At 46.7% G+C, this 27,209-nt stretch overlaps 2 protein-coding genes across 22 annotated transcripts in view; both read left to right on the top strand.

Annotated features, from left to right (window-relative positions):
* The window catches only part of ATP2B4 (ATPase plasma membrane Ca2+ transporting 4), a 51,596-nt gene extending 46,304 nt beyond the window's left edge, over positions 1-5,292 (top strand). For 5 of the 7 annotated variants that reach the window (XM_075443291.1, XM_075443288.1, XM_075443294.1 and 2 more), the window contains one exon: positions 1,698-5,292. In XM_075443291.1, coding sequence (XP_075299406.1) covers positions 1,698-2,003 — 306 coding nt within the window. In that variant the 3' untranslated portion in view covers positions 2,004-5,292. The remainder of the gene's footprint in view (positions 1-1,697) is intronic. The other 2 variants (XM_075443293.1, XM_075443292.1) reach the window with 1 other exon arrangement.
* A 3,153-nt stretch (positions 5,293-8,445) lies between these two features.
* ZC3H11A (zinc finger CCCH-type containing 11A) lies at positions 8,446-27,137 on the top strand. Of its 15 annotated transcripts, none has more exons than XM_075442725.1 (19): positions 8,446-8,564; positions 14,211-14,265; positions 15,392-15,444; positions 15,831-16,019; positions 16,225-16,344; positions 17,102-17,225; positions 17,649-17,852; positions 18,186-18,302; positions 18,839-18,919; positions 19,382-19,492; positions 20,203-20,265; positions 20,526-20,621; positions 20,830-20,895; positions 21,440-21,940; positions 22,571-22,644; positions 23,343-23,667; positions 23,934-24,103; positions 24,534-24,601; positions 25,149-27,137. In XM_075442725.1, exons 4-19 carry the CDS (start codon positions 15,966-15,968, stop codon positions 25,411-25,413), a joined length of 2,439 nt encoding a protein of 812 aa, XP_075298840.1. In that variant the 5' UTR covers positions 8,446-8,564; positions 14,211-14,265; positions 15,392-15,444; positions 15,831-15,965; the 3' UTR covers positions 25,414-27,137. The 15 variants fall into 15 exon arrangements, with proteins under 15 accessions (XP_075298840.1, XP_075298833.1, XP_075298841.1 ...); XM_075442718.1 differs by having other exon boundaries at positions 15,008-15,444; XM_075442727.1 differs by having other exon boundaries at positions 8,471-8,545.
* The last annotated feature ends 72 nt before the right edge of the window (positions 27,138-27,209 follow it).

The raw sequence follows: 27,209 nt of genomic DNA, 5'->3' as shown, positions 1-27,209 counted from the left end.
GCAGATCTCCTGGTCCCAGATGAACTCTGCTTAACAGAGCAAAGTCTTCTGTTGCTTCCATAGAACACAGAGAGCTTGTGCAAGATGCTTGATCCCTGCTGACAATTTTTGTCAGTAGTTTCCCCCTCTATAAAGGGAGGAGACAGCCCAGTTCCCGGGTGACTGGGAGGGTGCTGGTGTGACCTGCTGCGGCAGGATGGAGGGGGACCTCTGGGGAGAGGCACCGTGCTGGCTCTGGCCTGAAAGAGCGAGAGGGGAGAACATCAGCGTGAGACACAGCGGAGCAACCTGAGGGATGCTTTGGAGGGCACGGTGTGGTGGGTAGCTCTCGGCTTTGCAGTAAAAGGCAAAGCCATATGTGTGATTTCACCAGGACCTCTAAGGCTTGGGAGACTTTCAGCTGCTGGGTTTGCTGGCTCTGCTTCAAAAGCCCACATGTTGCATCGCTCTCCATCAGTTTACGCCTTTTGACATCTTTCGAGTGATTATAGCCCTGAGTCACGCACGAGAGCTGGAGTGCTTGCCGCACCCGCGGTGCACACGTTGGTTGTCCCACATGTGCCGGCGTCCACACGTTGCTGCCCTGTGGGTGCCAGGGCGAGTGTGATGGCAGCGCTGGGACGGAGGGGTCTGCTGCAGCCCCACGGCGATGCCTTTGCCCCTTCGGTCTCTGGATCTGACGCTTGTCACCCATCTGACCGAACAACTGCGGCTCGGCTGCAAAGCAGGGCGAGAGCTGGAAGGGTGCAAGGCTGGATTTCCAGAGGAACTGGAGGAAGCAGTGAATCCACTGCTAGCCACCATCCGGGCTTCTTTCCAGACCTCTCCCTTCCAGCGCAATGGAGGTAGCAGGGCCGTACCCCAGTTGTCGCAGGCAGGCTCTGGATCTCCTGCTTGAAATGTGTTGAGCCTGGCTTTTGGCAGTGCAAAGTTTGGGATTGTTTTTCATGCAGAGCATCCAAAAGAATTAGCTGCCTTTGGAAACCACTGGGTCTTCTTCAGCATGTCCGTGCAGGGCAGGATCCAGAGCTCCAGCCCGGGATCCAGGTGGCAGCCGTGTGGGGAAAGTCCCACAGATCTGGCTTTCTTCTTGCATGTTCAGCTGGGTCTGGTTTGACTGGCCATGGCATCCCCTTGGACCTACTGCTTCACATGGGCTTGAAAAGTTCATGACACCTTTTTAAAGCCCATTCCTTTCTATAGGTCTAAAAAAATGAAACAGAGCACACACACACATCGCTCCCACAGTAGAGGTTTTTTGCCTTGAAGCGAACCCACTGTCTGTCTAACCCACCTCTTTTTTGAGTTGTAGTTCCACTTTTTTGTCCTTGTTTATACACACAGATGCGCGTGCGCACACATAATGACAACTAATGCATTTTGGCTTCCATTCATTCGAAGTGATCTGGTTTTTTGAGGTTTTTTTTGTGTCTTTTCTTGCAGCTTCTGAAGTCGCCCCATAGTCGGTCGATTCCCCATCACACACCTAGTGCCTGAGTCTGATCCATGTTGGCCCTCCTAGTTCACCATAGATCTCTCATTTTGACTTAGCTGTCTGTTCAGTGGTGGTGACTGTTGTTGTTGTGCTTTTTGTTTTATCGTGTCTTTATTTTCACTTTCTCCTGGGAGCTCTGGCCTCTCGTAGTCACTACTAACCCCTCTTTTGTTTATCCCCCACGCTCCTCGCCTCCCGGCAGATCAAAGTGGTGAATGCGTTCCGTAGCTCCTTGTACGAAGGCCTCGAGAAACCGGAATCCAGAAGCTCCATCCATAACTTCATGACTCACCCAGAGTTCATCCTGGAGGAAGACGAGTCTCGAATACCATTCCTTGACGGCGCTGAAGATGACCCTGAGACTGATGGACTCAAAAAGCGAGGTGGGGGTAGCCTGGGTGGATCTACATCCCTCAACAGAAATAACAACGCAGTGGACAGCGATCAAGCCAAGGTCACCGTCCTGGAGCCCAGAAGCCCCTTAGACAGCTTGGAGACATCAGTTTGACCTTAGAACTTTGAACCCCCCTCCTCCTGCTCCATCTTCGCCTCTCGCCCTGTGTGATATTGGCACCAGTAACTGATCACACACTGCGGTCACTTCGTGTCAAACTGCTCATACGTATATCATTTTGGTGTTTTGTTTGGGGGTTTGTTTTGTTTTGTTTTGGGTTTTTTACCATTATTTAGCAGTGGGAACCAGAGTACCATAATGCTCGGTGTTGGGAGAGAGGCTAAGCCAAAATTGTGCATCTCCTTCCCTGATTTTCAGTGGTACTCGCCCAAGTGAAGCAGCCAGGTTATTTCCTCTCCGAGAGTTGGGCTCCATGCATTTGTTGGGGGTTTTCACTTTGAAAAATGCATGTTCAAGGAAAGTTCAAATTGTTGTAGTCTTACATGCACGCTCTCAGCCTGAGGGCTGGGGTGCACTTGTGACTTTATTTTTTTTCCACTTGTGGTTTTTAGGGTTTTCTTCTAATGTTGGGGTTTGTTCTTTGCTTGTGGGATTCGCCCCCAGTAACTTCACAGTGGGAAGTGGGGGAGTTAGCACTCTAGTGCAAAAATTTAAAAATAAACAAAAAAAACCCAGCCAGGGGGAAGGTGTTTACTCACAGGTTGATAGATACAGGGATGTACACCAGTCTTCCACCTTGAAAAATGGTACCTAGCCTTTACAGCTCCTCCTCTGTGTGTGCACACACTTTTCTCTCTCTGTTTCCAAAGCACTAATTGGTAGACGAGGAACGAAGGTGACGTGGCTGTAACCTTGCTGGATGTAAAAGTTTCTGCTTTTTCTACAAAGCAAGGTGGAGGTGAACTGGCAGTGGAAGGGTAGTGAAGAAAAACCCCATGGTTGTGAGAAACGGGGTCTCCTTCGTGGGGAGTCTCAAGAGATGCACCTCTTCTGCTCTTGAACAGCTGTGAAACTTTTGGTGAGAGCCTTGCAAAGGTTTAACAGCTCCCACCATCAAGAGCAGGGGACTTATGCCTCTTCTGGCTTGTCTGTACTGTTGGGTTAAATAACAAACTCCGCTTAACTGCTGAGGAAGCCCAGAGGATGCTCCAGCCGTGCCCACCAGCGCTGCGCATCACTGCCAAAGCGTTGGCAGGCTGAAGGGAGAACAGGCATCGGGTTGTTGACAGTACAGCAGGGCAATTCCTAGATCATGGAAGGGATGAGTCAGGTTGTCTTTTTAGCCGGTGGAAGGGGGGAGGCTCCGTGGCCAACGGGACAACGCTTGATTTCCAAGGCACTTCTGTAGCTGATTTGCCAGTGGAGGCAATTCCTCGCAGAGGTGGCAGGTTGGGTTGTTGGCTGCTGGGCTTCCAGAGAAGGTGCTGCATGGAGGCTTTGCCTCACTTGCTGCTTTTTTGAAGGTCGTTTCTTCACGCTGCATCCTGCCTTGCCTCGGCCTCTTGTAACCGTTTGGTGAGAGTCCTGGTTTTTTGGAGCAGAGGCCTCAGGGTGTCCTGGGCAAGTTGGCTCTGAACTGACCCTCTTGTGAAGCCGTGGGACTGAGCAGGAGGCAGCAGTTTGGTTTGCTTGGGCTTCGTTTCTTCCCCATGGGCTCTTGGGTGCACCTCTGGTTACTGGCCCCAGGCGGGCAGGGCTGGAGGAAGCTCTGCTGCCTTCCCTCCTTCATCCTGTCTGGCTTGGTTGGAAGCAGAGAGAACCTGGTTGTAACAGGCTGTACACTGTCTTTGGCCAGCCTCCATCCCTGGAAGCAGAGAGGTTTTAGCGAGAGGGTGGGCTGGCTGGTTTCTTCTTTTCTTTCCTTTAAGAACGCACAGCAGAATCTCCCGTGCCTTCTCCAAGCACTGCCTGCAGCACCGCCTGCCACGCGAGGGCCCAGTACTTTGCCAAGAAATAAGTGTTCCTTAAACGACAACGCAAACCAAGTGTCTTTGTTTTGTTTCCAGCCCAGCACCGACTCGTCCCTTCCTTGGGGTGGGAGGAGGGAAGGATGAGGTCGCCCCGTTCCTGCCCCAGGTAGCTGAGGAGGGCTCCTTCTCCCGGGTCTCCTGCCTCGGTGCTGGCAAAGGGGTGAAGGCTGGGCTCCGTACACTGCCAACAGCAAGAAGAAATTGCCACCACTGCCCATCTCAATTGCAAATTCAGTGTCCAGCCCCTTGCCCACGCAGACAAGCCCATCGCTGCCTTCCCCGTTCCTTCCTCGCATGAGCTGAAAAATACTGGGGGCAGGACCGGGGGGTGGGGGTTGGGGTTATACACAAGTGGTGACAGGAAAGACAAACGGGGTGGTTGTGGGGTTTGGTTCTGTACTAAAGGTGACATTGCTTAGAAGATCACTTTTTCTATTTTAAATACTTGCAAAAAAAAAAAAAAAGGGATGAAAATATGGTGTTCTTACAAGCTTACATAAATATTTATTAAATACTTTGGGGGGGTAACACAATGATTTTTCTTTTTCTTCTGATTTTTTTTTAATACCTCAGACCTGTTTAAAAACAAATAAACAAAAAAAAAGACTTAAACCAATGAAAACCAACAAAAAGCCAACTTTGGAGGCTCTCAAAGTCACTCCCAGAAATCTGTGACTGGCAGGTTGCCACAAGGGTCTGGTTGTTCTTTAGTTGATACATTTTTGTTGTCCTAGTTTCCATATTAGGAGGGGGAGAAATAATTATATATAATGTTATGCAAAAAATATAGTTTTCTTTAGATCAGAAACTGATATTTTTACGTCAGCCATATGTATTTTGTTTAAAGAAAAAAAAAATATAAATCTTGAGTCCCGCGTCTGCAAAGGCGCGTGACTGTGTGACGGCAGTTCAAGTGACAGGTAATTAATTCAGTGTATTGGCAATCGGATGCCAGTCAGCTTCCTTTTCTCTGAGCAGCCATCTTTATACTAGATGTTAGTTGGATGACACAAATGTTTTTTTATATAAATTATGTTGGTATGGCTGGTTGCTTGAAGTATAAATGTTTATTGTGCATACATCTTTTCTGTAAAATAGTTTTTTTTCTATTTAGTTTCAGTGATATACTGGCAGCAGATGACTATTGGGTTAAGTTATTGAGGACATTACAAAAGAGTTGGGGGAGATTGGTGCTCTATGCTGAAAGGCATGGTCAGCAGCACGAACTTCTGGGGACTCTCTGCAACATGCCTTGAAAGAGGGGGAGATATATATAATTTTTTTTGCTTTGTTTGAACTGCCACGAGTGCGCACGGGGGAGAGTGCCATGCCAGACAGGAACCGAAGTCATACCCTGTGATACGTGTTAACTTGCCTTGGAATGCTTTGTTATTAAAACACTCTGAACATGATTTTTGCATCCAGTTCTTAATAACAGTACGGTCTCTGGTGGTGGTGGTGGTGGTTTTCTGTTAAATAAATTGGCGGATTGGTACCAAAGACATTACACCACGTCCTGTGTGCATTGCTGAACAGGCATTTTTAGGCATTTGCATTATGTGATAAGGTTTCCTTTGATTTGCACAGGGGTTATACTTAATTTTCAAAGGTTTTGTGCAATAAGCTTTGAGGAAAAATTTTGAAACAATCTCAAGAAGGAAAAAAACTAAACCATATTTTAGCATGGGCAGCCTTTGGCTTTCCCCAGCTGAGGAGTATATGTCCTGTAGTGCTCAGCCCCTTTAGAAACGCTTCTCGGGGTGACATGACGTTGGGGTGAATGGCAAAGCCCCATCCCAGATCCAGGGAGGGCATCCCAAGATGCCATCGCCAGCTCCTGTTGCCCTCCATGACTGCAGGGACCAAGCACCTCAAAGAAAAGTCCCTGCAGGCTTTTGTACTTCTTGGGAAAGGACACGCGTACCTGCCTGCCGTCGATCCTGGCCGCTGGGTCCAGCTCCTCCACGTTCATCAACACATGGAGCCCGTAAAACCACCCTCCTGCAGACCCAGCTCTCCCTGGCGGGGCACAGTGACGGGGGGTACGGCTCTCCCGGTCCTGCCCCAAACAGCGAGGCTGTGGAGCAGTGCCAGCGTGTTTCTTGGCACCGGGCTGTTCCTCTCCAGCATCTCTCTGCTGAGGCTGTCCCCTGCCACCCAGACTGGCTAATGTCCGGCTGTCCTGCCTCTGGTATCCTCCTGCTCAACAAAAACCACAATTTTTCATTCAGCAAAGCCCATGGCTAAAACTGCCTTTAGTTTATTTCCTCCCCTTAAATAAATATATATATATATACAGTATTAAACCAACATTTGTGTGTGTATATATATTTATCCAATGCTCTCACAACAAAACTTTCTTTTGAAGAGGGCACGCAGATCTGAGTTTTTCTTTTCCAGTAACTAAGTATAATAAGCACTGGTATTTTTGTATAAAAACAGAAAAATACAAAACAAAAGACTGAATATTATGTGGTATGCATGACATTAAAAAAAATGGTGGTTTCAAAGCAATATGTACCCTGGTGTGTTTGCCATATCCTAGAGTCCAGCTTAAAGTGCACCTGATCTGTATTGCATTTTGATATTAATCTCTATGTACAATGTTTTGCATGTAATTTATATGGTTCTTGGGAGAAAAAATTTTCGAATGAATTGTCAGTTGGCTTCTTCTGAGAAAACAGACTCCAAGCAGAGATAATACTCAAAGTGGAAGGAGACGACTGGTTGAGGGGTGGGAAAGGGGGTACATAGCAAAAAAATAAAGCGTGCTGGGGGTGGGGGAGAAGGGTAATGGTTTTCAATCAATAAAGCTTTGGCTGTTGAGCAGAAACAATGCGCAAGTGCATCCAGAGAATAAAATGTGCCCACATGTAACTGTGACGTCCTCAGTGTGTCCACCAGCTTCTGAAATCAATCCCGCATCCTCTCCTGGCGCTGGACGAACGGCTGGGCTTCCCCTCGGAGCAAGCCGGAGTGCGAGCGTGGGGCCTGCCGGGTGGAAAGAGGGGATGGGGATCACAAGCAGCCCCACCACGGCAGAAGCAGTGCTTGGTCAGTGTGGGGTTCTGGCTGCGTAAGCCTCGCTGTTGGGAGCCAGGGGCTGGCTGGTTGCACCCAGCGCTTTGTCTCGAGCAATGGCTGCTTTCACCTCCGAGCAGAGTCCAGAACTGGCTGTCCAGTCCCACCGAAACCAGTGCTCCTGGGCTGTGTCGAGCTGTTCTCGAGCAAAGATCCTCCCTTGTCCCTGATGTTCCCCGATACCGTGCCTGTGGTGCCTCGGAGGTGACGCGTGGAGGAGGCTGTGATCTCCATCTCCCAGGGTCTAGCCTCGAGCTGTGTCCTCCCTCCACACCGAGCCTGTTTTGCCTCCATAGAGGCACTTTGCCCAGACAAGAAGGACAGTGGGAAATAAAAGCAACTGGCCTCTAAAATACTCTCATTCCCAAGCAGGTTGAGTGCACTGGAGCTGTTTAACTCCCTGGCTTCAGCAGAGAGGCTGTTGCTTCTCTGCATCATTAATAACTCCAGGGCCAAGCCGTGATGGGAAGATCAAGCTGGGCGAGGCTGTCAGTGAGAAAATCCAACCTAAAACGCCTCGGCTGAGCCTCTGACCCTCAGAGCTGATGCCAAGTGATACAAACAGGGTGTAAAACCCCCACTGCGCAGCGTCAGCCGCTTTTCTGCTTTCTCAGGATGGTGTCTGCACTGGAAGCATTTTAATTACAGCCACAACTGCTTCTTTTTTTAAACCTAGTCCAGGCTGGACGCAAAGAAGGAAATAAATCCCAGGACTTTGAGGCATTTAATGGGGAGCATGGCCGTACCCGCTGTCCCCCGAGGGCAGTCACTGCTCCCGCTGCCGAGGAAAGCAGGGCACTGGCACGCTGGCACAGAGAGGAGAGACGCAGAGGGAGGCAGGATTAGGTCTGTGGTCTGCCATGAAGTCTTAGCAGGGTCACGCCGCCCTGACAGAGAAATGGCTGCTCCTCAAAACGCCCCAGCCAGACCCAGGCCTCCTTCCCCGGGGCACAGCACGGCCCCAGCGTCCCGAGGCCCCAGGGAAAGTGCCTGCCGGTCCAGGAAACTGGGTTGAAAACGTGAAATAGCTTCCAGCTTGGAAAGCGTAATGCTGAGGCAGCGCCGGGCAGTGTGAGCGAGGGGACGGCCACCTCAGGGGCCAAGGCCGGGCACCATGGCGGGCTGGAGTGTGCAGCCTGACAGGAGGGTGGGCGCGGGGCACGGCAGCCGGGGCGGAGGTGGACGGAAAGGGGGTCCCTCTCCTGTCCGCCCCACAGCGAAGGGCTTCGTCTGGGGCTGGAGGCGCTGATGGGACTCCTCGGAAGAGGAAAGAGCTCAAAAACCGCCCGCCCGCCCCCCTTTGTTTAGGGGCTCCGCCCGCCCTGCTTTTGTCGCTCCCGTGGGCTTTGCCGCCCGCTCGCTGCGCCTGCTCGCTGCGCCCGCACGGAGCTCGCCCCCGGCTCTTTCAACGGGCGGAAGTGTGTGAAGCCGTTCCGCCCGCCATCTTGGCAGCGGGCGAGCTGAAGTTGCCCGTATCTTAGGCGCCATCTTTGAGGCGGGCAGCGGGGAAGCAGACGGCCCGAGCGGCGGCCCCGGTGGATCGAGGCGAGACGGCGGCGGCTGCGGCGGGTCCCCGGGGGTTCGGTAAAGTCCCTGCTCGCCGGTAACTAGAGCCGTTCGTAGACCGCAGGGGCGGGGGAATGGCCTCTCGCCAGGCCCGCGTCCCCCTCCGCTCCCCTCGGGGGAAACAGGCCGCGTCCCCCGCGCCGGCGGGGCGGGCGGCCCAGGCCGCGTCCCTGAGGCCTCCTCGCCGGCGTGTCCGTAGCCCCTGGGGCGGGAGGGCGGGGGAGGCCCCCGGGCAGCGCTGGCTCTCCGGGACCGGTGGCGGGGTGAGGCGTTCTCCCCGGCCTCGGCGCCCCGGAACCTTGAGGGGGGGGGGGAGAGCGGCTTCCCCGCTGCCCGAGGTAGGCCCGAGGTCCCCTCTCTCCCCGGGTACAAGGCCGCAGCTCTGCCGGTCCCCAGCCCAGCTCTCCCCGCGGCCGGTAGCTCGTCTGTGGGGCTTGGCTGTGGGGTCTCCCTACTCCGCGTCTGCATCCCGGGGGTCTCCCGGCGAAACGGAGCCCTGGGGCAGGCTGGGGAGAGGTTCGGTTGGGCAAATGGAAGATCCCGGAGGTGCCTTATGAGTATGCATTATTTTCAGTTAAAACCTTGTGCCTTCCTTTTGTAGCACTGCGTATAAGGGGCGTGCTGTAATGTAGTCATCTAACAAATTGCTCCTCGGTTCCCCAGAGGAACTCCCTTCAGGATCTGACTAACTCTGGATGCACCCGGTTGTCATCTTAATTTCCCCTTGAGGTTGTTGAAAACAACCCGGTTGGGTGACCTTTGTTTTTGTTTCTTCAGGATTGGATCTCAGAGATTTCTGTTTTCTTACGTTGATGTTTATAATGAAAGTGCAAAAGTGATTTTTACTGTTCCAGGGATCGGTATGTGGAGCCTACAGATTGTTCCTAGAGCTGATGCTCTGGGGTGCACGCTGCGCTTGGAGGTTGAGCTGTGGGCTATACTTTCAGAATACAACACTGTGTTATTTGGTTGTAAAAGGGGAGATCTCCTGGGGATAGGGGATTTTAAAATTATATCAGTACCACCACTCTGGCATGTGTTCGAATTGGACACACCTTAAACTGATCAGGCTAAACAGAAAGGGTGGATTTGTTGCTGGGTGGCCAGATGTTTCAGGAGGAAAGCTAGTCTAGAAAAAACTTCCTCTTGCTGTCACTTCTCATCTAAAATGGCACCCTTCCAAATGGCTGCTTCCAGGGGAAACTGGCTCTTTTTGAGATTTAATGAAACATGTCAGGGAGGAAGATGAGTCGTCATAGTAAATGCTGCCAGGCTCCAGCGTTGATTTCGGAAATAGAAAAAGAAAGAGTGTCTTTTCTTTGTCTCACCCAAGAGTAGATGTAGCAGCGTTAGCAGTCCCCTTAGTTTGGAATTGAGTCCCGATGCCCATGCAGACGTTGAGGCGGAAAAGCTGATGGACAGAGAGAACAATAGAGGAGAGCCACCCACTAAAAATATAGGAAAGAAGGGGTTATGCATTAAGGGAAAGCCACTACATAAAAAATTGGTGCTATCTAGAAATTTGTTAAGGATTTGGGACCTGCAGATACTGCTACACCTGCATGTGCTGTAGTCCTGCCTGTTGCTGCTGAGCAAGGTGGAGAGAGCTGCTTTAGTGAACGCAGCATGCTAAAGTGTGCGCTGTTGCCTGGAAGAAGAGCAAAGACTTCCACTGTGCGGAATTTCGGATCTATGGTTCACCTGGTGTGCCGTATTCAGAACGGGAAAAAAAAAAAAATCAGCCATGGCAAGCCAGGTACTCGCCTGGGGACACTGACTCTGCAGTGACATCTCCAAGTAGAGCGTTGTGTACGTGAGGCCGTCGCTGACAGCCGGGGGTCACAGCTGTACGGGTCACTGCATGTGCCTGTAGCAGGACTGCGTCAGCCGTCTCCCCAGGCAGCGGGAGTTTGTCATTACGTTCTCAGCTCTTGCGTCGGCAGTGACAGCATGGCAGGGCCAGCAGGCTGGTTTTTCATCTGGAAGAGGAGAAGGAGTGGACTGCAATGGGGCCTGGGTCAAAATGATTTGCCATAGATGTGGGTCATACTGGTGCCACCATTGCAGCTGCAGCAATAGTGGATTCTGAAGCATCTGGAGAAGACAGAGGGAGTTTTCTTTGTGGAAGCAATACTGTCGAAAGCCTTTTGATGCCAGAAATTAGAAAAAACACATCTGTTGTCTGGAATTTCTCTGTTGACCCTCATTATACCTGGCACACTCTTCATGGTGTTTGAAAAGTGAGTCGGGCAGGGCAGGGACTCGCCTTGGCACTGCTGCATTGCAGCAACACTTGCGGACCACACACCCTGCACACAGGACCGAAGTTGGATGGTACTGTTGGTAACCTGAAGCTCAGGAAGGACTTCTGGATTTTTCTACTGTTCCATGTGAATTTTTGCCCCATGAAGGTGATCTGTTGAGCTATTTCTTTTCAACGGATAGCCTTAAAGCCAGTTATGGTTTAACATTTCCAGGCTTGGGTGTTCCTGTTCCGTCTTTGCCTACTGAGCAGGTGCTTGGTAGGAGAAGGGACATAAATTTTAACCATGGGACTCAGATTCTTAACTATGTACTGCTGTGAAGAAACTCAGACGTGACAGTGCATTGTGAAGACACTTTTTTTCAAGGCCAGCTTATTGAAAGTTCATACAGATTGGGGCACTAGACAGTTTCCATCTATAACTTGACTGTACAGCATTGCAGAAGAAACTTTTTTCGTGGCTTTGGAGAAAGCACAATGCAAAAATACGCATTTAACAGTTGATACGTGGAACCAGCCATGGACTGTTTGACAGTGATGGCCCACTGGATGTCTTCTGATAGACTGCACCAGCAGAAGTCCCCTTTTGGAAAACAGGCAGCTCCCTCCCACTGCCTTTGCTAAAACTTCTGCGGTAGGAAGTGTCCTACAAGAACCAAGTTACTAAATTTATGTGTGGCTTTCCCTTAATCCCCTCATCCCTGGCTTTCCAGCTTCTGAGAGCACTGCTGCTCTTGTGCATACAGTGCTAGGTGCCAGCTGCCACATTTTACCTATATTTTAAAATTAATGATTCAGGACTTTGAGTACAGGAGCACTGAGAACAGGTTAGGAGGTACCTAAGAGATTTGTTTGCTCATTCTGCTAAGGCACTTCAAATTCTTCTGGAACTCCAGCATTCAAACCATCTTCTACAGGATCACTTGAAGCAGGAAATAGCTGCTCAGGGAACCTCTCTCTACTTTTCATATGTTAAAGCAGCTTTAAAACAGCAGAAGGTGGAGCAGCATCCTCCTGGGAGGGAGAATGGGGCTATTCTCAGCTCTTTCTGGTGGGCCCATTGATGTCTGATGGGTGCAAGATTCTTGGCCTGCAGGTGGAGGCCAGTGGGGACCTGCTGTTCTTGGGCTGGTGCTGCCATCGGTCATGTCCTTCTGGCTTTGCAGAGCACGTGGAAGGACTAACTTGCTCTTGAACTGCCGAGATGGGTGAAATAGCTAAGGCTTGAATTTCTGCAGAGTGGTGCACTCAGGTTTGAGCTTTATCTTGGCCCCTTAGCTAGTTCCCTGCTTTAAAGGTTGCTTTGAAGAATTCCTTCTCTTGTGTGTTGATGTGTCAACCTGGAGATAAATCTGTACCGAAGCAGCATCTGATCTGATGAGTGCTTTAGTATAGGCTTCTTCTTTGGCAGCTACGGGAACACTGCGCCCATTGGCCCTTTCAGGAACGGATTGATTTGCCTCTCGTCTTAAGGAAGAATGTCCTGAATCAGGGCCCTGAAGTGGCACATCTTCAGCTGGAGTTGCTCCAGCCGGCAAGGGGCAGCTGTGCCTCGTGGCTGCGCTAACTTGGGTTCCGGCTCTCAGAGATCACGATGAAAGGTGACCCCCGCTCAACGGCAGAGGAAGAAGCTGAGATGATCGTCTGCTTTAACCTTTGCCTTCTTGGCTGGCAGTCTTGCAGTCTTTGCTCTGGGAGGGTCTTGAGTGCCGTAACTGCCAGTCTCAGAACACATCCCCAGTCCATGTTTAGACAGTATTTAACAGCTAGAATTAGCTAAAACAAATGTACAGAGTAGAAATTATGACTATTCTGCTTCAACTTTGGACAACTTAGCTTTAGATTTTCATACAGAGAATGAAAGGTGTTAGCAAGAGGTGGTTCTGTGCTTCAGACGACATGAAGGTGTGTGATTTGCATGGGCATCACAGTGTTTTATACAGAATCTGTGACACCTAGTGCACGCTGTGCTTTCGGCCTGTGGAGCATAGGAAAAAGCAGGTGAATCAGCAGCGGCTGTTCTGCAGCTGGGGTAACGCTGACTGATTGAAAAGCGGGGTTAGAACGTGTAGTTCCTTCCTTGTCATCTGACTGCCCTAATGAACAGGGGTTTAAGCATCTTTATATTTTAAGGCACAAAGTAGACCAGCAAGAGAGACTGGCCAAGTGAAATACTTTGTGCTTGATAACCAAAAAGTACCCATAGGTCCACGCAATAATACTTCCTTCGTGCATTTGTTGGAGTGCAAAAACCTTTTGTTCCCTTCTTGCTCTTCGGAACAGGACAAAGGCAGGTCAGCCAGCTGGAAAGGTAAACCAGGGAAGAGGTCTGTTTCTTCAGCACCAAGAAAGACAGGTGTGTAAAACAAACTGGGCAGGCTTTCAGTATGCTATTTATCTTCCCTTAGCAGAGGTAACATTTATGGCACTTGTGGGCATGTTTTTCCTGACCCCTAGTATCTGTAATTTTTTTTTTTCACAAAATAAATTAAAAATCTCTTCATTACTAGAGTTCTGCGGAAAAAAAGAAGTGTTTAAAATTCTTATTAACTTCCATTAGAGACCTGCTGAGTGCACCAGAGTTACTCATTTTTTTCAGACTTTCAGGGGTTAATTCAGCTGATTTCTGTTTAGCACTCAGATTGCCACATTAACTGATACCAGTTTAAAAAAAAAAAAACACCTTCTTGAGTTAACCTTTCCAGTCCATGAAAGTCCTTTCATTTTTAAACTTTAAAGGGTTTCTCAGGTTTTTTTGGGGGGGTTGTTTTTTGTGGGGTTTTTTTGTTTTGTTTTAAAGTTTTGCTTTTTTTCCCCTTCCTTAAACAAGATCCATTCAAATTCTGAGCAGCTCTTGACGTCTGTTCAAGAATATGGAAGGCAACGAGCAAGATGCTGAGCTGCTTGGGCATTCAAGAGCTGAATCTGAAGGGGTTTCTTTTTTTCCCCCCCCATGGTGGTAGATACAGTAATGTTGCATTATACAGGTGTCTCTCACTTCCTAGGGAAAAGAAATGCCTCCTTCTAGACCATGAATTCCTCTGATTTGTATTTGAATGCCTCTGCTCAGCAAAGCAGTGGTCCTTAATTGCCATCTATTGAAGTGCTGGATTGTGCAAACTGAAGAAATCCCTGCTTGAAATTCAATTGAACTATCAATGGTATTGGTAGCACATTTGGAAAAACGTTTCTTGTCAAACTCCTACACAAAGGAGCACCCGTAGATTTTAGAAGTAGGTGCGTAGGAATCTGTATGATACAAAGTCTGTTTCTGAAGGTGCTAAAGGTCAAAAGTGAATAATTACGTAGATACTAAAGAAGGGAAGAAAACCTTGCACTTCACTGTTTTTATGCCCTTTGTCAAGCAGTCAAAAACCAGTAACTAATATGAGAACCCAACTTTTCCTCTCTCTATTTTAGATTTGGGAAAATTCCCTGCCAAAAAAAATATCCTGGAATATTCACTAGTGTTTGTGTGAGTAAAAGGTTCCAACCTTTTATTATTAATTTGTAAGAACTATTTTGTTCAGTTTGGTCCATCAAGAAACCTGCTGTGATCTTGCAGCAATGGATAATGATGGATATATGGATCAGGGAGCAGCATGTGATGGCATACTTGTATTTGCTCTTATGTAAAAAGAAAACAAATCATTTCCAAAAATCAAAATAATTGAAAATTTTTTTGTATCATGCAGCCAAGCCGCTTGCAAAGTGAGCATTTCCCTGCCTCTCAAAGCTTGCTGTATCCTTGATCTGCTGTCTTCCTGCTGTTAATTGATTGCAACTCTACGTGTCTGATCAGGGCTAAAAGTTGTTCCCGATGCAGATATCATACAACATATACTGTGCACGCTTGTGTGTATGGATATGTTCCTACTGTATGCATGTCTGTATGTATGCATATTTGTGTGCTGGCCCCAAAACCACTCACGTTATAAAGCATTGCCCTTGAAGGCATATTCATCAAAATATTATGTAGATCTTTCATTTTTGCCAGTTCCTTCAAAATGACAGACTTTTTATGCAGCCTTATGTGGCAAATAGCCAAAAATTCTAATTTTTGCTATCACTCTTGCTGACTTTATTATCACTCACTCTTGGTGTGTGTATAAACACATATGTGTATGTATATACATATTTGTGTTTTTATACACACAAGTATGTTTTTGCTGTGCAGGTGATTAAGATGGGGGAAGGTTTTTGTGTTTTCTTAATAGGTGAAGAAATCTTGAAGACCAGAAATTGCAGCTTACTGAATTTTAAATAAAAAAAAAAAAATTAAATTGTCCGGCTGTGGAAGATGGAGCCTCATTTTTGCAGCCACTTTGAATCACAAGTTCATCTTTAAATGCACTGGGTTTTTTTGTTGGTTTTTTTTTTTTGGTTTTTGGTTTTTTTTTTCTGGAAGAGCTAACTAACCCTGGCTGTCTCCAGTCTGGCAGTATTCAAATGGACTTGCTTCCTCCATTAGTTGTAAGATGTTTAAAAGCACATCCTATGTTTGAAATGTGGATGAGAGGTTCCCTTGGCAATGTGAGGAGGAAAATTCTTTCTACCCCTTTATTATTAATTCACGGATTCAGTGTTGGTTCGGCCTACAGGAGAAGTTAACTGGAAGTCTTTGAAGATCAATACCTTTGCTGAAGTTGTCCAGGTATGTGAACTAGAAGGTCCATGGTGATTGGAAAATAATGTTTGATATGTCAGTTTTATAGAAATCATTAGTACCCACAGGTAATCATTGGCTGATAGCTCAGATGTATGACCAGTTTTTTAAGAATTGGCTCTCTTGCAGGGCTTACAGCCGCACGTAGTAGTTTTTTCTGTGCTCCAAGGTGCGTAACTATTACTAGGGACACAGAACAGAACGCGTGCTGACAAAACCCATGCAGTTTTACAGAAGTTTGACTTAGAATTGGGATAGTTTCTGTGACCAGCTGATTTCAAGACATTGTCTGCTTAAGAGACTATTTTGATTAACACAAAGCAGCTATAAAAATGCTTATTACTTATTTTTCACTTATTGATACCTTTTCTTAGGGTTACTTTTAAAAAGAAGATTTCACTGATCAAGCCTGTAGAAGACTTTCAGTCCAAGAAAGCCAAGCCAGCTCTTGCCAAGACGGGAGGAAGTCCCTGTTAAGCGAACCCTTAGAACCTGAGAGTCTGTCCATTATGTCTAACCAAGGAGATGACTGCTACTTCTATTTCTATTCCACGTGTAATAAGGTATGTTTGGGTTTCTTTTGCTTCAGGGTTTGGTTTTTTTTGCATTTTTAGTTTTTAAGGAAGGAGGGGGAAGAGTGGGAGGAGATGTACAGATTTCTGGTAACTTGATAAGCAGTTAGATTCTGCTTCCAGTTCTAATAACGTGGACGTTTTTTTAGGCTGTGCTGTTTTATTCTCCTTTTGGTTGATGTCCTTTTGGTTACAGGGAGACAGCTGTTCCTTCCGCCACTGTGAAGCCGCTCTGGGAAATGAAACCGTCTGCACACTTTGGCAGGAGGGTCGCTGTTTCAGGAGTATCTGCAGATTCAGACACATGGAAATCAATGTGAGTGTTTGCATGAAGATGTGTTCTCAAACTAAACCACTGCAAGCATTTTTCATTGCTGTGGGTGGTCTGAATGTGCTTTTACATGATAGGTTCACTTGCTTTGAAATGATACTGATTTCTGTTACTAGGAGGGGGACGGGAGGAAACTGGGGGAAGAAAAATCGATTTCTTGAGTATCTCTCAGCAAGAATTTTTTCTATTAGGTGCTGATACTTATTTTCTTAATGGAGGCAAAAGCAACCACATTGATCAGACTGCTTAAACGTGCTGGGGCAGGGTGGCACTGAGGGCTAGGCTTGATGACGGCCTAGTGGGTCTCGTCTGTCCTGGATTTCTTCAGATAACCTTGTTCTGACCTAGGAGTAGTACAGGGTGGGGAGAGAAAAGGTGGGAAGGAGCTAAGGCTCTGAAAGATCAATTCAGATAGATCTAACCTGGGCAAGTTAGGACATTTTTCCCTCGGAATAATCCCAGTATTTTATACGTTGTTTTAGTTTAACCCACCCTGAACTGAGGTGTGGAGTGCCTGTCTTCTCAAACTAAATGATAGGAAAGCTAGATAATACGTAGTTGTTAAATCTTAACGCAAGCTTTGTATATATGCCCTGGAATACTTTTAGTGATAAATTGACCTTTGGCTTGATGGTTCGGCACTGTGCTGCAATAGTCCTGTTTCTGGCATGGTGTGAAACTGTGTCTCTTTGCAACTCTAAGGCGGATGTTACCATGAGCTGTTATTTCTTTCTGTCTTCAGAAAAAGCGTAGTGAGATTCCTTGCTACTGGGAGAATCAGCCAGGAGGCTGTCAAAAATCCAACTGCGCTTTTCATCACACGAAAGGGCGTTATGTTGATGGACTCTTCTTACCACCAAGCAAAAGTGAGTTTCATAGGTCTTTGAAGTATTAAGTGATTTATTTTGAATGTTACTGACAAGTGGGTACAATACCATAGAAGACATCAAGTAACTGTTCATTTATGAGTGCAGGGAGAAGTCTGCAGACATAGGCCCTCAGCTAAATGGAATGTAATGCCGATATTTAATTTTTTCTTTCATGCTCAGCTGCTCAGTGCTTTGTGTGATTTTTGCCTTTGAGGTTGCTTTCCCCTTATTTAATCCTTTATGGGTGGTGGGGAGTTGAGGTTTGTGTGTGAAGGGAAGCCATTCTGCATGGTGTAACGAGGGGTGGGTGTAGGAGACTCTAAATTCAGTAGCCAGGTGGGTTATCTACCGTATCTACGCAGTGAGTGCAGCATTGGGTTTTAAATGGCCAAATTACAGGTGATCCTCCTCTTCCTCTAGCTACACTTCCAAGTCCACCGGAGTGTGCAGAAGATGATGTGAAAATGACTCCGCTATCACTGCAGCAAAACAAACTTTCTGTCCAGTCAAATCCCTCTCCCCAGCTGAGGGGGGTAATGAAAGTGGAAAACTCTGAAAATGTCCCAAGTCCAACACATCCTCCAGTTGTAATCAATGCTGCAGATGATGATGAAGATGATGATGGTGAGCATTTTTTTACTTACTGAAGGGTTTTCTACTGTAAGTGAATGTATAAATCACAGAATATCTGAACTGCGTAGTGGTTAAAGCTACAGACAAGAGTCTGGGGGCCTAAATATTTTTTTTCCTAGTATAGCTCTTGTGCTTATATTAGTCTGTCAAGTCAATGTAGCTGTTTGGAAAAAAAATCCTCTAAACAATTGTTTGTGTTTGTAGTTAAGGATGCAAGCACAATATGAACCATGGACTGAAGTATCATTCTGTGAGCTACATAAACATGAACAGTCTTGTCTAATCCTTACTGCGTGACTGAGTAGGTTTATTTTTGCCATTCAGACCAGCTTTCTGAAGAAGGAGATGAAACTAAAACACCTGTCCAGCAACCAGCTACAGAAGCCCATAATGGATTGCGGATGATTTCCACTAAGAAATCCAATGCTAATACAAAACAAGGTATTCTAATAGCTGTGGTAGGATGGATTGGAAGGAGAATTGACAATTAACTCAAAAGCAGTGTGTTCTAAAAATATAACAGAATGTAGGGTGGTTGGGTGGAGTCAGTTATTTCCTTGGGCTCATTCATGTCTAGTAATGTCATATGTCCCTTGGGACAGACAGGTAAGCTCCTCCTTGTTTACTTTTGTAGAACAAAATAGAGCCACAGAGTGGAGTTTACGTGCCTGCAAATGTGTCCTTTCAGCCATTGTGGAAAAGCATGTCTAATACTAGAGGAATCTGATATCATGTAGATGGATTAAAATGCTTAAAAGTATAGGTTTCACCCTGAAGGGTGGGAGGAGGGGTGAAGAAAAGCGCCAGTTGCTTACTGAAATACCATCCATTCTGTGGCTTTTTTTACTTGTGGGGAGTGTTGACAGGGTTTATTTGAAATACTCTGGAAAGGTTCTGAGCTGTAAGAAGCTTGAGGATCTGGGTTCTTCAACACGTGCCTTTAAGCCTCAGTTTCATTAACCATTTTGTGTTTTCAGATGACAATTTAAATTTCGGAATAAAAACGCTTGAAGAAATCAGATTGAAGAAACTAAAGGAAAAAACAAAAAAACAAGGTGGTGAGTTAAAATCCTCTGCTTTCTTATCCTTCTAGCTGCTGTTCACCTTCAGACTTTTTTTTTTTTTTTTGACTCCCTCTGATGTTACCTGGATAGCTGGCTATGGATCGGTGAATAAAATTATTTGCAAAAGAAAGGAAAATTTGTTTAAGCTCTTGGGTTCAGAATAGGAGATGGTTGCAGCTGAGAGCTGCTTGAGGGACAGACTTCCATGTTTAGCTGGGGGGCTTTGAGCTACTTTGGCATGCAGCCTGTTTATTAAACTCGGACAGCTGGTGTTCAAAATTGGAATTCCAAGGGCAGATCAGAGGGAAACTGCTCATCTCTTACTTACATGCACTGGTCATTGTATATTTGACAGTAATGAATAACTAATGTTTTGGGTCTTTGTGATAGCTCTTCTGGTTTGTTTGGTTGTTTTTTTTTTCCTAAACATCCTTACGTTTTGCGTGCTCTGATCAGAAGGTCCTTCGGGAGTTCCTGTTCATCCACTCCAATCTCGGACTATTCCTGTGCCAGAAAAGGAAAATGTACGGACAGTAGTGAGAACTGTGACACTGTCTACAAAGCAAGGTAAGAATGAATACTGTTGTTTCCATCTCATGGCTCCTAAACCGAAAGGTTAAGTAGTAATTAAGATTATTCAGATATGTTAGGCTGCCGGTGCTGCCTTTTCTAATTAAAATCCATGCTTTTAGCCTTAAAGTCCCTGATTGTATTGGAAAGATTTGGCATTTGTAGGTGCTCAGTTGTATTGCAATAAAAGCTCAAGAAGTAGTTTTTTACCAGCCTGACGTTAAGCCAGATCTAATCGTATATTATCACCATCCTACAGACTCTCAAATGTGCTTAATTTGACTTTTATGTTCCTGAAGTTGAGTGAGATTTGTGAATGAGGTAATGTGTTGACAGCGTGTGATAGAATTAGTGTTTGGGTTAAGTGCAGTAGCAGCAGAGGGAGAGGCTGATGTCAAAACAAGTGTTGGTATGCAAATAAGGAGATAACTGAAAAACGGGAGTAATGACAGGGAAGACCTATAGAAGATGATATTGTACAAGTTGTGGACAGTAGTGTGGTACAAGTCTGTGTGTAAATGGTGGTGTTTAGAGCTGCACAAGTTCCTTTGAAAGGCAAAAACCGTGTAGAACTACATCTACTTGTGGTTGTTTATTTATGTAGTTTGGCTACCAAAATAGTGTCTTTTTTGGGACATGGGCTGGAAGGACAGTGCTTTTACTGGTAACTGGTTTCTGTGCACTAAAGAGATCAGTCTTTGTTTTAGGGGAGGAGCCTGTGATTCAACTGAATCTTACTGAGAGACTGGGAAAACGGAAAACCTCCGTAGGTGAGAGCTTTTTGTGAGCTGTTGTTTGGGTGCCCTCATCTGAACATGACTATATTTAAGGGTATTTTTGCTGTATGCAGGAGGAAAATATGTTTTGGAGGAGATCTGTGTTGACTGCAGAAATGGTAAATTTTGTCAGCAACTGAAAGGCAAATATAAGAAAATACACCTGGAAGAACTGAAGTTTGTCTCTGACTATTCCAAAATCCTCCTCCAGATAAATGTTCTTAAAGCATTTCTTGTTTTCTCTCTTTTTGAAGCTGGTAAAAGTGTCTTTCCGCTGAAGCGCAACCTTGCTGAAAGGCTGGGGAAGAAGATAGAGATTCTGGAGAATGCCGACAAAGCACCGAAGAGAGGTACAGCTACTAAACAGGCAGCTGGATTTGATGCATGGATTTTCTGTTTAGGTTTTCTTTTTGTCCTTTCTTCTAATGGTTCTTTTTGCATGTTGGTTGAGGGCTCAAGGCAACTTTGAATCTCAGTGATCTCCTGTCTCATTTCAGAATGTGAACACAGAATTGAGATTTATGCAGTCTCCCTAAGTGTTTCTGTTCTGTCTTGTAGTTCAAGTCCCCAAGTCTCTGAAGGAGAGGCTAGGCTTGCCCTCTGAACAGACCAGTACAGAGACAGGTAATAACTGGATATTAAATATGCCTTCCCCTTTTTTCTTTCCATGAACTTCCATACAGCCCTATGAGTTAATTTAAAAAGTCTGCCTGATTCCTCTTGCTTGAGTGCTGAAGCTGTCCTGATGGCTGCTGACAGAGATCTGGCTCTCGGGGGGGGGTGTGTGTTTTCCACTTGTGCCTCATCACGGTTTCATGCTCCTGCTGTGAACTGTCAGAAGCTGCCGTATGCTTACGTACAAGTAGAATAGAACCACTACCAGGAGCAGGAGTTTGAGATGCTAACAGAGACACAGTCTGTGGAAGTTACAGAAGAAACTAGACTAATGTTTTGTGTGTCACAACTCTCTCTGGATAGCACTGGTTTTCAAAACACCGGTGGCTTAAAGGAGGAGAGTGTTATGCAGAATGATACTGTCCAAGACACACTCTTGGGAACACTCAAACCTAGTTTTGCTTAGTACTGTGACAAATTTTGGAGACTTTAAATATTGCTGGACTCTCTTTAAAGGTTCTCCTTTTAAACGCTTCTCTTTTTTTGATGACAGAGAAGGCCGCTAAGCCAGCAGGAGAGATCCATGTGAAAACACTGGAGGAAATTCGTCTTGAGAGAGCTAATCAGAGACGAGGAGAACCTCAAGCAAAACCCCAAACTGAAGGACACTGTAAAACAGAAGATCCCAGCTCGGGGGCAAGACCTTCCCCTGCAGTTCGCATCAAAACTTTCTCAGGAGCCCTGGCTGAAAAAAACCACAAGCGATTGGAAGAAGAGAAGCAAAAACCAGAAGAGTTTCCTACCAAGACAAAAGTTGAGAGTGAGCCCAAGAAGCAGAGCGTACTTGCACAGTCTGTGCCCAGCAAAGTGCAGCTGGGAGAGCCGGCAGGTAAAGCCAAGGCAGCAGGAGAAGTGCGGATTAAAACCTTGGAAGAAATCAAGCAGGAGAAAGCTCTGCGGATGCAGCAGAGCGGAGAAAATGTGTCAGCTCCACCAGCACAACCTGAACCTGCCCCAACAGGGAAGAGATTGTTACGGATCACAAAGGTCGTAGGTAAGAAGATCATTTTGGCACCTGCCTTGGTGAAGTGCTTCCCGTATCGAGCAAATTTAGTTTGCTCAGGGTTCGCTTTGCTTTCACCTTTTAAGTATACCAGGGGATATAAGAGTTTAAGGCTACAAAGTCAAAAGGCAAGAAAGTGCCAGAGTGTGCAACCATATTATTTTCCATTAATTACATGATAGTTTTCTGTATTTCCCACTGGAAAATTCCTTCATTGTGAGGCTTTGGATTCTAATTTGTCTCTTCTGGTTTTTTTCTGCCGTCTGTGGTATGGGATCTTCCCTGTGCTGAATCCAAGTTTACCTTCCTCTTTAGCACGTGTTGTTTAATTTAATTGTTGATGTATGTGTGTTTGCGAAACATTTAATGTGAGGGCTAGGTTTTGTCAAAAACGATAGAGCGTTAGAGATGTCATTGTTAAGCTTATATAAGCCGTGTATAAAGAAGTAGTGTGATTGAGGGAGAGAGAGCTTGAATGCTGCATGGATTGCTTAGTGTAGCCTTTCGCTCTGTCCCATTACTAGGCGTGAGGAAATAAACACACCAAGGAAGCGGAGGTGGTGAGGTTTCTTTATTTCTGCTGTTGACAAAATGTTTTTTTTTTTTTTCCTCGCTTTAAAGCACCTGGAAGAGAAGAAAAGAAGGTAGTGGAACTGAGCAAGACTCTTCCCAAAGCTGTCTCTGCACCTGCAGAGGTGAGTCCTTTGTGAAGAAATACATGTATTCGTACAATTTCTGATAAATTTCGTCATGTTTTGTTTGTAAATCACCATGTGCTCCCATTTGGAGTGTGTTCCTACCTTTCCACATTTGGTGAGCACCGCAGGGAAGTCAGTCCTGTCGCTTTCAGTAGCGTCTCCAGCCAACATTGTAATCCTCAAGCTCTGAATTAATCTGGTTACACCTGACAATGAAGAAGAAACCCTATTACTGCCAGATAAAATCTGCGAGGTTAATGTGGAGGGAATGATTTTGTTCTCAGTGGCCTTATCTGTCAGACTTGAAGGATAGCTTAAAATCCTGACAAAAGTGTTTTAGCAGAAAAGGCCAGAGCTTTGTGTCAGAGGAAGTCGGTCTGTCAGTGAATGTTGTATTGCAGAGCTTGTATAACTTTCTGTCGCCTAAGAAGAATGTAATAGGTTACAGCTAGAGTCTTCTGCTCTCTTAAAGAAGCTTGCTGTGTTGGGAATTGCAGGCTTTTGAAACAGTATTTCCATAGCAAAGCACGGATCTTGTTACAGGCAATGTTTTATGGAAAAAATGTCAGATCTGAATGGTGTTAACATGCTCTGTTCCACATGGAGCCAGTTCAGAGGGACCGCTGCTCAGATTCTCTTAATGAAATCTCCACAGATTTTTGTCCCATTAGTCCTCTTCTTTTGTTTCTTTCTAGCCCTCTGATCAGAGTGCAACTAATTCTAAAGTTCAAGTGAAGAGCCTTGAAGAGATAATGAGGGAGAAGCAGCAACTGAAACGACGCCAAGAAGAGAAGCTTCAGAAGGAAGCAGCCACTGTGCCATCTCCTGTTGAAAAAGCGATGAAGGATAAAACTCCAGCATCAGGGAGTCCTGAATCCACCGTGGTTTCAGGGTCAGCTTATCCACCTGGAAGGAGGATATTGGCCCAGTCTCCAGAAGATGGGGTTGATAGCCCAGGAAAGGATGCTGCTGTATCACCAGGGAAACAGGCAGCTCAGCTTCTGGACCGGAAGGCTAGAAGTAAGTGTTGGCTGTGTGTTAAGGAGTTACATTAGGTCATGTTTTGAAAGAAAGGCGGAAGATGACGATTTTTGTTGGCTCCTTTTTGTGGCTTGTTGGTAAACAGAGTTTACTGTGTGGAAAAGTAATTGCTGAGAATCTGGGGTAAGGCAGTGTAATTGTGCTGGCCAAATATATTTAACTAGAAGGATTGTTAACAGAACCTGTTTGTGGCTTTTTTCCTGAAGCGGAGCAAGACTATCAGCTCTCTCTTCATTTTACTCTAGCCAAATCTAAGGCGTGTGTGAAGCCTTCGGATGGGAAAGCCACCTCTCCCACGAAGCAGACGCTGAAACGCAAGGCGGCTGAGAGTCATCCCTCTGCTGTGGCAGCTGTGAAACCGTTGAGCACCACTGGTGGGGACACGAAGGAGCCTTCAGCTAAAAAAGCGGCTGTGGTAAGGACAGTGGCTGAGGCAGTAGTGAGTCCCTAGTTAAAATTTATGCCCAAGTTTTACCCTCCTCTTGGCGAGAAGACGGAAAACTGAAATGTTCTGCAGGTCTGTGTTCCCTTTTAAATCCAGAAGTAGTCTTACAGGATGGCCGTAGTACCGTTTCTGCTTTTTATTAGGTGAATGGCAGTGTTTGCAGAATACTCGGCTATGTTTTCTCTGTGGTGTGAAGAATTTTGTCCGTTAATGCTGTGTTCTTAAAAAAGACAAGGTCATTAGTAAACTCCAAGTGAATCCCAACGTTTTTTCAGGAGCACCCTGGTTCTGTATGTTGGTTAAGGCTCAGGAATACCAGAGGAGAAGCAGCAGAGGAAGAATCTACTAAGAAAGAAGTCTTTTACCTGCGTATCGTAAAAACTGTCTTGCTTCTTCCTAGGCCGTTGTTCCTGCTTTGCCGGAGGACAGCCTGGTCTCCATACCTGGGAGAGAAAAACGCAAAGCCAGGTAAAAACCGCAACTTGTTCTTGTTCTTGATCAGTGGGTCTTTCACGTGAAACATAAGGTTTTTTCATGTGGAAAGGTTAGAAATTTTGAGATAATTAATGACAAAATCAACAAAGGAACAATTCCTCTGAAATAATTTTCTAACAGCTAACAGGAATGCTTCTGTAGATTGCTTTCTGAAAATGCTGCAAGTTGCTACAGCTTTTCAGTGACTTGTTGGGTTTCCTGAATACCTGCAGAGGTTGAGTTCTTAAGCTTTTTTACAGTCAAATTAGTAAAGGTGGCAAAGTGTCTCTGGCTACAAGAATTGAACTTTCTTTGCCAGACGCCAGATGCTCTGTCTTCACAGATAAATCCCCAAACTGAAAAATGTACCTGCTGATATATTGGACTCCAAAAGTCACCCCAGATTAATTGAATAACAATCCCTGTGTAAGGTTGAGGTGCAGGAGGGGTTAACTGCAGTTCTAAGGGCTCGTTTGCAGAAAACATCTCTCTGGTTAAGGAACGTCATACACTGATCTGCTCTCTCTCTTGTTCTTCCAAGTCCTGAGCTGCATATTGGAAGCCAGGCACACTCTGCGGCGCAGTCAGAGGTCTCAAGCTCAACTTCAGCTTCTTCACAAGTAGTGGTAAAGACACGCCGGTTGAGCTCCACAGGGGCTGGGAAAGCGCCCCTATCTGTAGAAGATGACTTTGAGAAGCTTATATGGGAAATCTCAGGAGGCAAACTGGAAGCAGAAATTGACCTGGACCCAGGGAAGGATGAGGATGACCTCCTCTTGGAACTTTCTGAAATGATTGACAGCTGAACTGCTGCAGAGATTTAAGGTTTAAAAAAAAAAAAAAAAAAAAAATCTGTATTGTTGGATCCCGGGAGGTGATCCTTTTTCTAGCTGAGGCTTTGCAACGAGTCTTAAAGCACAGTTGGACTGGTAGAAATCGGCTGTATCTGCACTCAGTTGCCCTAAATTTCCCTGCTGGTCAGAGTCAAGGTCCTGCACATCCATTCTGTAGCTGTCGGTGGCTGCCTTCGACATCGGGAGGACAAAGCACTTGTTTATTTTGGGACAGAGACACGCCCATCTACACACTGTGGTGGTTGTGAACTGAGCTACTGATTCAGTGAAGCTCTGAAGGCTTAAACTTAAAGCTTCTTCCTTCCTTCCCCCTCGGCAAAACTCAACGTTCAGCACGTTTCAAAGCTTTGGTGTTCTCATTTCTTGGACAGTTGATCTCTAAAGCCTGGAGTTACTACGTCAGCTCTTGAGTTTTGTTTATGTATGCTATCATTTTGACTTTAATCTTTTAGAGTAACTTAATGAAAATGCCGGGTTGGGAGGGAGCAGAATAATTACTCGAATATTTGGGACCAAATGTGTTGCCAAGGGTGGTGGTGGGGTGAGTCCATCCAGCCTTACTTGGAGTGATCAGGGATGATGCGACACCGGTGTGAGAAGCAGCAGCTCTGCAGTGCAGCTCGAGCGCTCCCCTCCCGCTTTGTGCTGCCCCAGAGCTGGGGGGTTGGTGCTGTTTGCTGGTGTGAGCAGGATCCTGGGGTGGGCAGTCAGGGTTCCTCACGTAATCTGCAGTAAATTGGCAAACTGAGAGTTGGTTGAAGTGCCTCTTGGTTCCACGAATCGCTCCCTGAGCTGCCGGGAGGCGGCGGTTGCTCGGTCGCAGTTCGGACGCTGTCGGCATGGTCCTGCCGGCCGTGCCGCACCGACCCAGGGGCGATCTTGGAACCCAGTACTGCTGCCGGACCAACCGTGCTCTGCTTTTTGGGCAGGCCCCGGGGATCGTCCTGCCCCGGTCTCCCCGCAGCCCGGCCCCGCCGCCCAGGCTGAGCTCCCTGTCGAGGACGCGCCGGAGGTCCCTGCTCTGTGCTGGGTGCCTGCCCTGCAGAAGAGAGCTGAGACTGGGGTGCGTGGTGTCCCCTGCCACCAGCGGTCATTTTCCCCAGCAGATAGATTTTGAATTATTTTCTTATATTTTTGGAGAAGTTTAGTCTCTTCCTACTATGATTTGTGAAGCTGTAGTGGCCCTCAGGCATTTGCTGCTGGCGAAGGAAGAACCGGTTGTTTTGAGTTGATTGTAAATACTTTCTCTTGGGCAGCCAACGCCTGTGCTCTGCCTCCGCTGCGCTGTCTCGGGGCCCACAGGAAAGGTTTGAAACCAAGCTGCAGAAAACCACTGCTGCGGCTCCAGAAGGGTCGGAAGCCTCCAGGCGCTGCTGACCTTTTGTCCTGCTGAAGGACTCTCACGGTGAGGCTTTGCCAGCGTCGGTGGCTCGCCCGAGGACAGGAGTGACTTTGGGACAGAGGAAGAGCGTGCGAGCCTGGCGCCGAAGGCTCCCTCCTCCTCCTCCTCTGCCTTCGCTGGCCTGTGGACACGGGGTTCTGTGTGCGCCGTGGTTTCTGTAAATATTTTATTCTTCCATTTTATATTTGTATTCTATTTAAGGTATTGTATTAAATGTAGTGCGGCCTCCCCGTGACAGCAGCTACCACTGTTTTTAAATAAACCTGGCCTAGGATCGCTGTGGCTGCGTGCTCTGTGCGGGGGTGGGGGCAGTAGAGACGGCGGTCCTCCAGGCCTCCTAGAGCGG

This window comes from Opisthocomus hoazin, chromosome 25, assembly GCF_030867145.1.
Source record: "Opisthocomus hoazin isolate bOpiHoa1 chromosome 25, bOpiHoa1.hap1, whole genome shotgun sequence".
Lineage (NCBI taxonomy): Eukaryota > Metazoa > Chordata > Aves > Opisthocomiformes > Opisthocomidae > Opisthocomus > Opisthocomus hoazin.
This window is presented reverse-complemented; position numbering and strand designations above follow the sequence as displayed.

Bases quoted from the DNA above. Each gene is read 5' to 3' on its own strand.
- ZC3H11A (XM_075442726.1), top strand. From the start codon at position 15,966: ATGTCTAACCAAGGAGATGACTGCTACTTCTATTTCTATTCCACGTGT. The intron at 20,896-21,439 runs GTAATAACTGGA...TTTTGATGACAG, and splicing joins ACAGACCAGTACAGAGACAG to AGAAGGCCGCTAAGCCAGCA. The intron at 24,104-24,533 runs GTAAGGACAGTG...GCTTCTTCCTAG, and splicing joins CAGCTAAAAAAGCGGCTGTG to GCCGTTGTTCCTGCTTTGCC.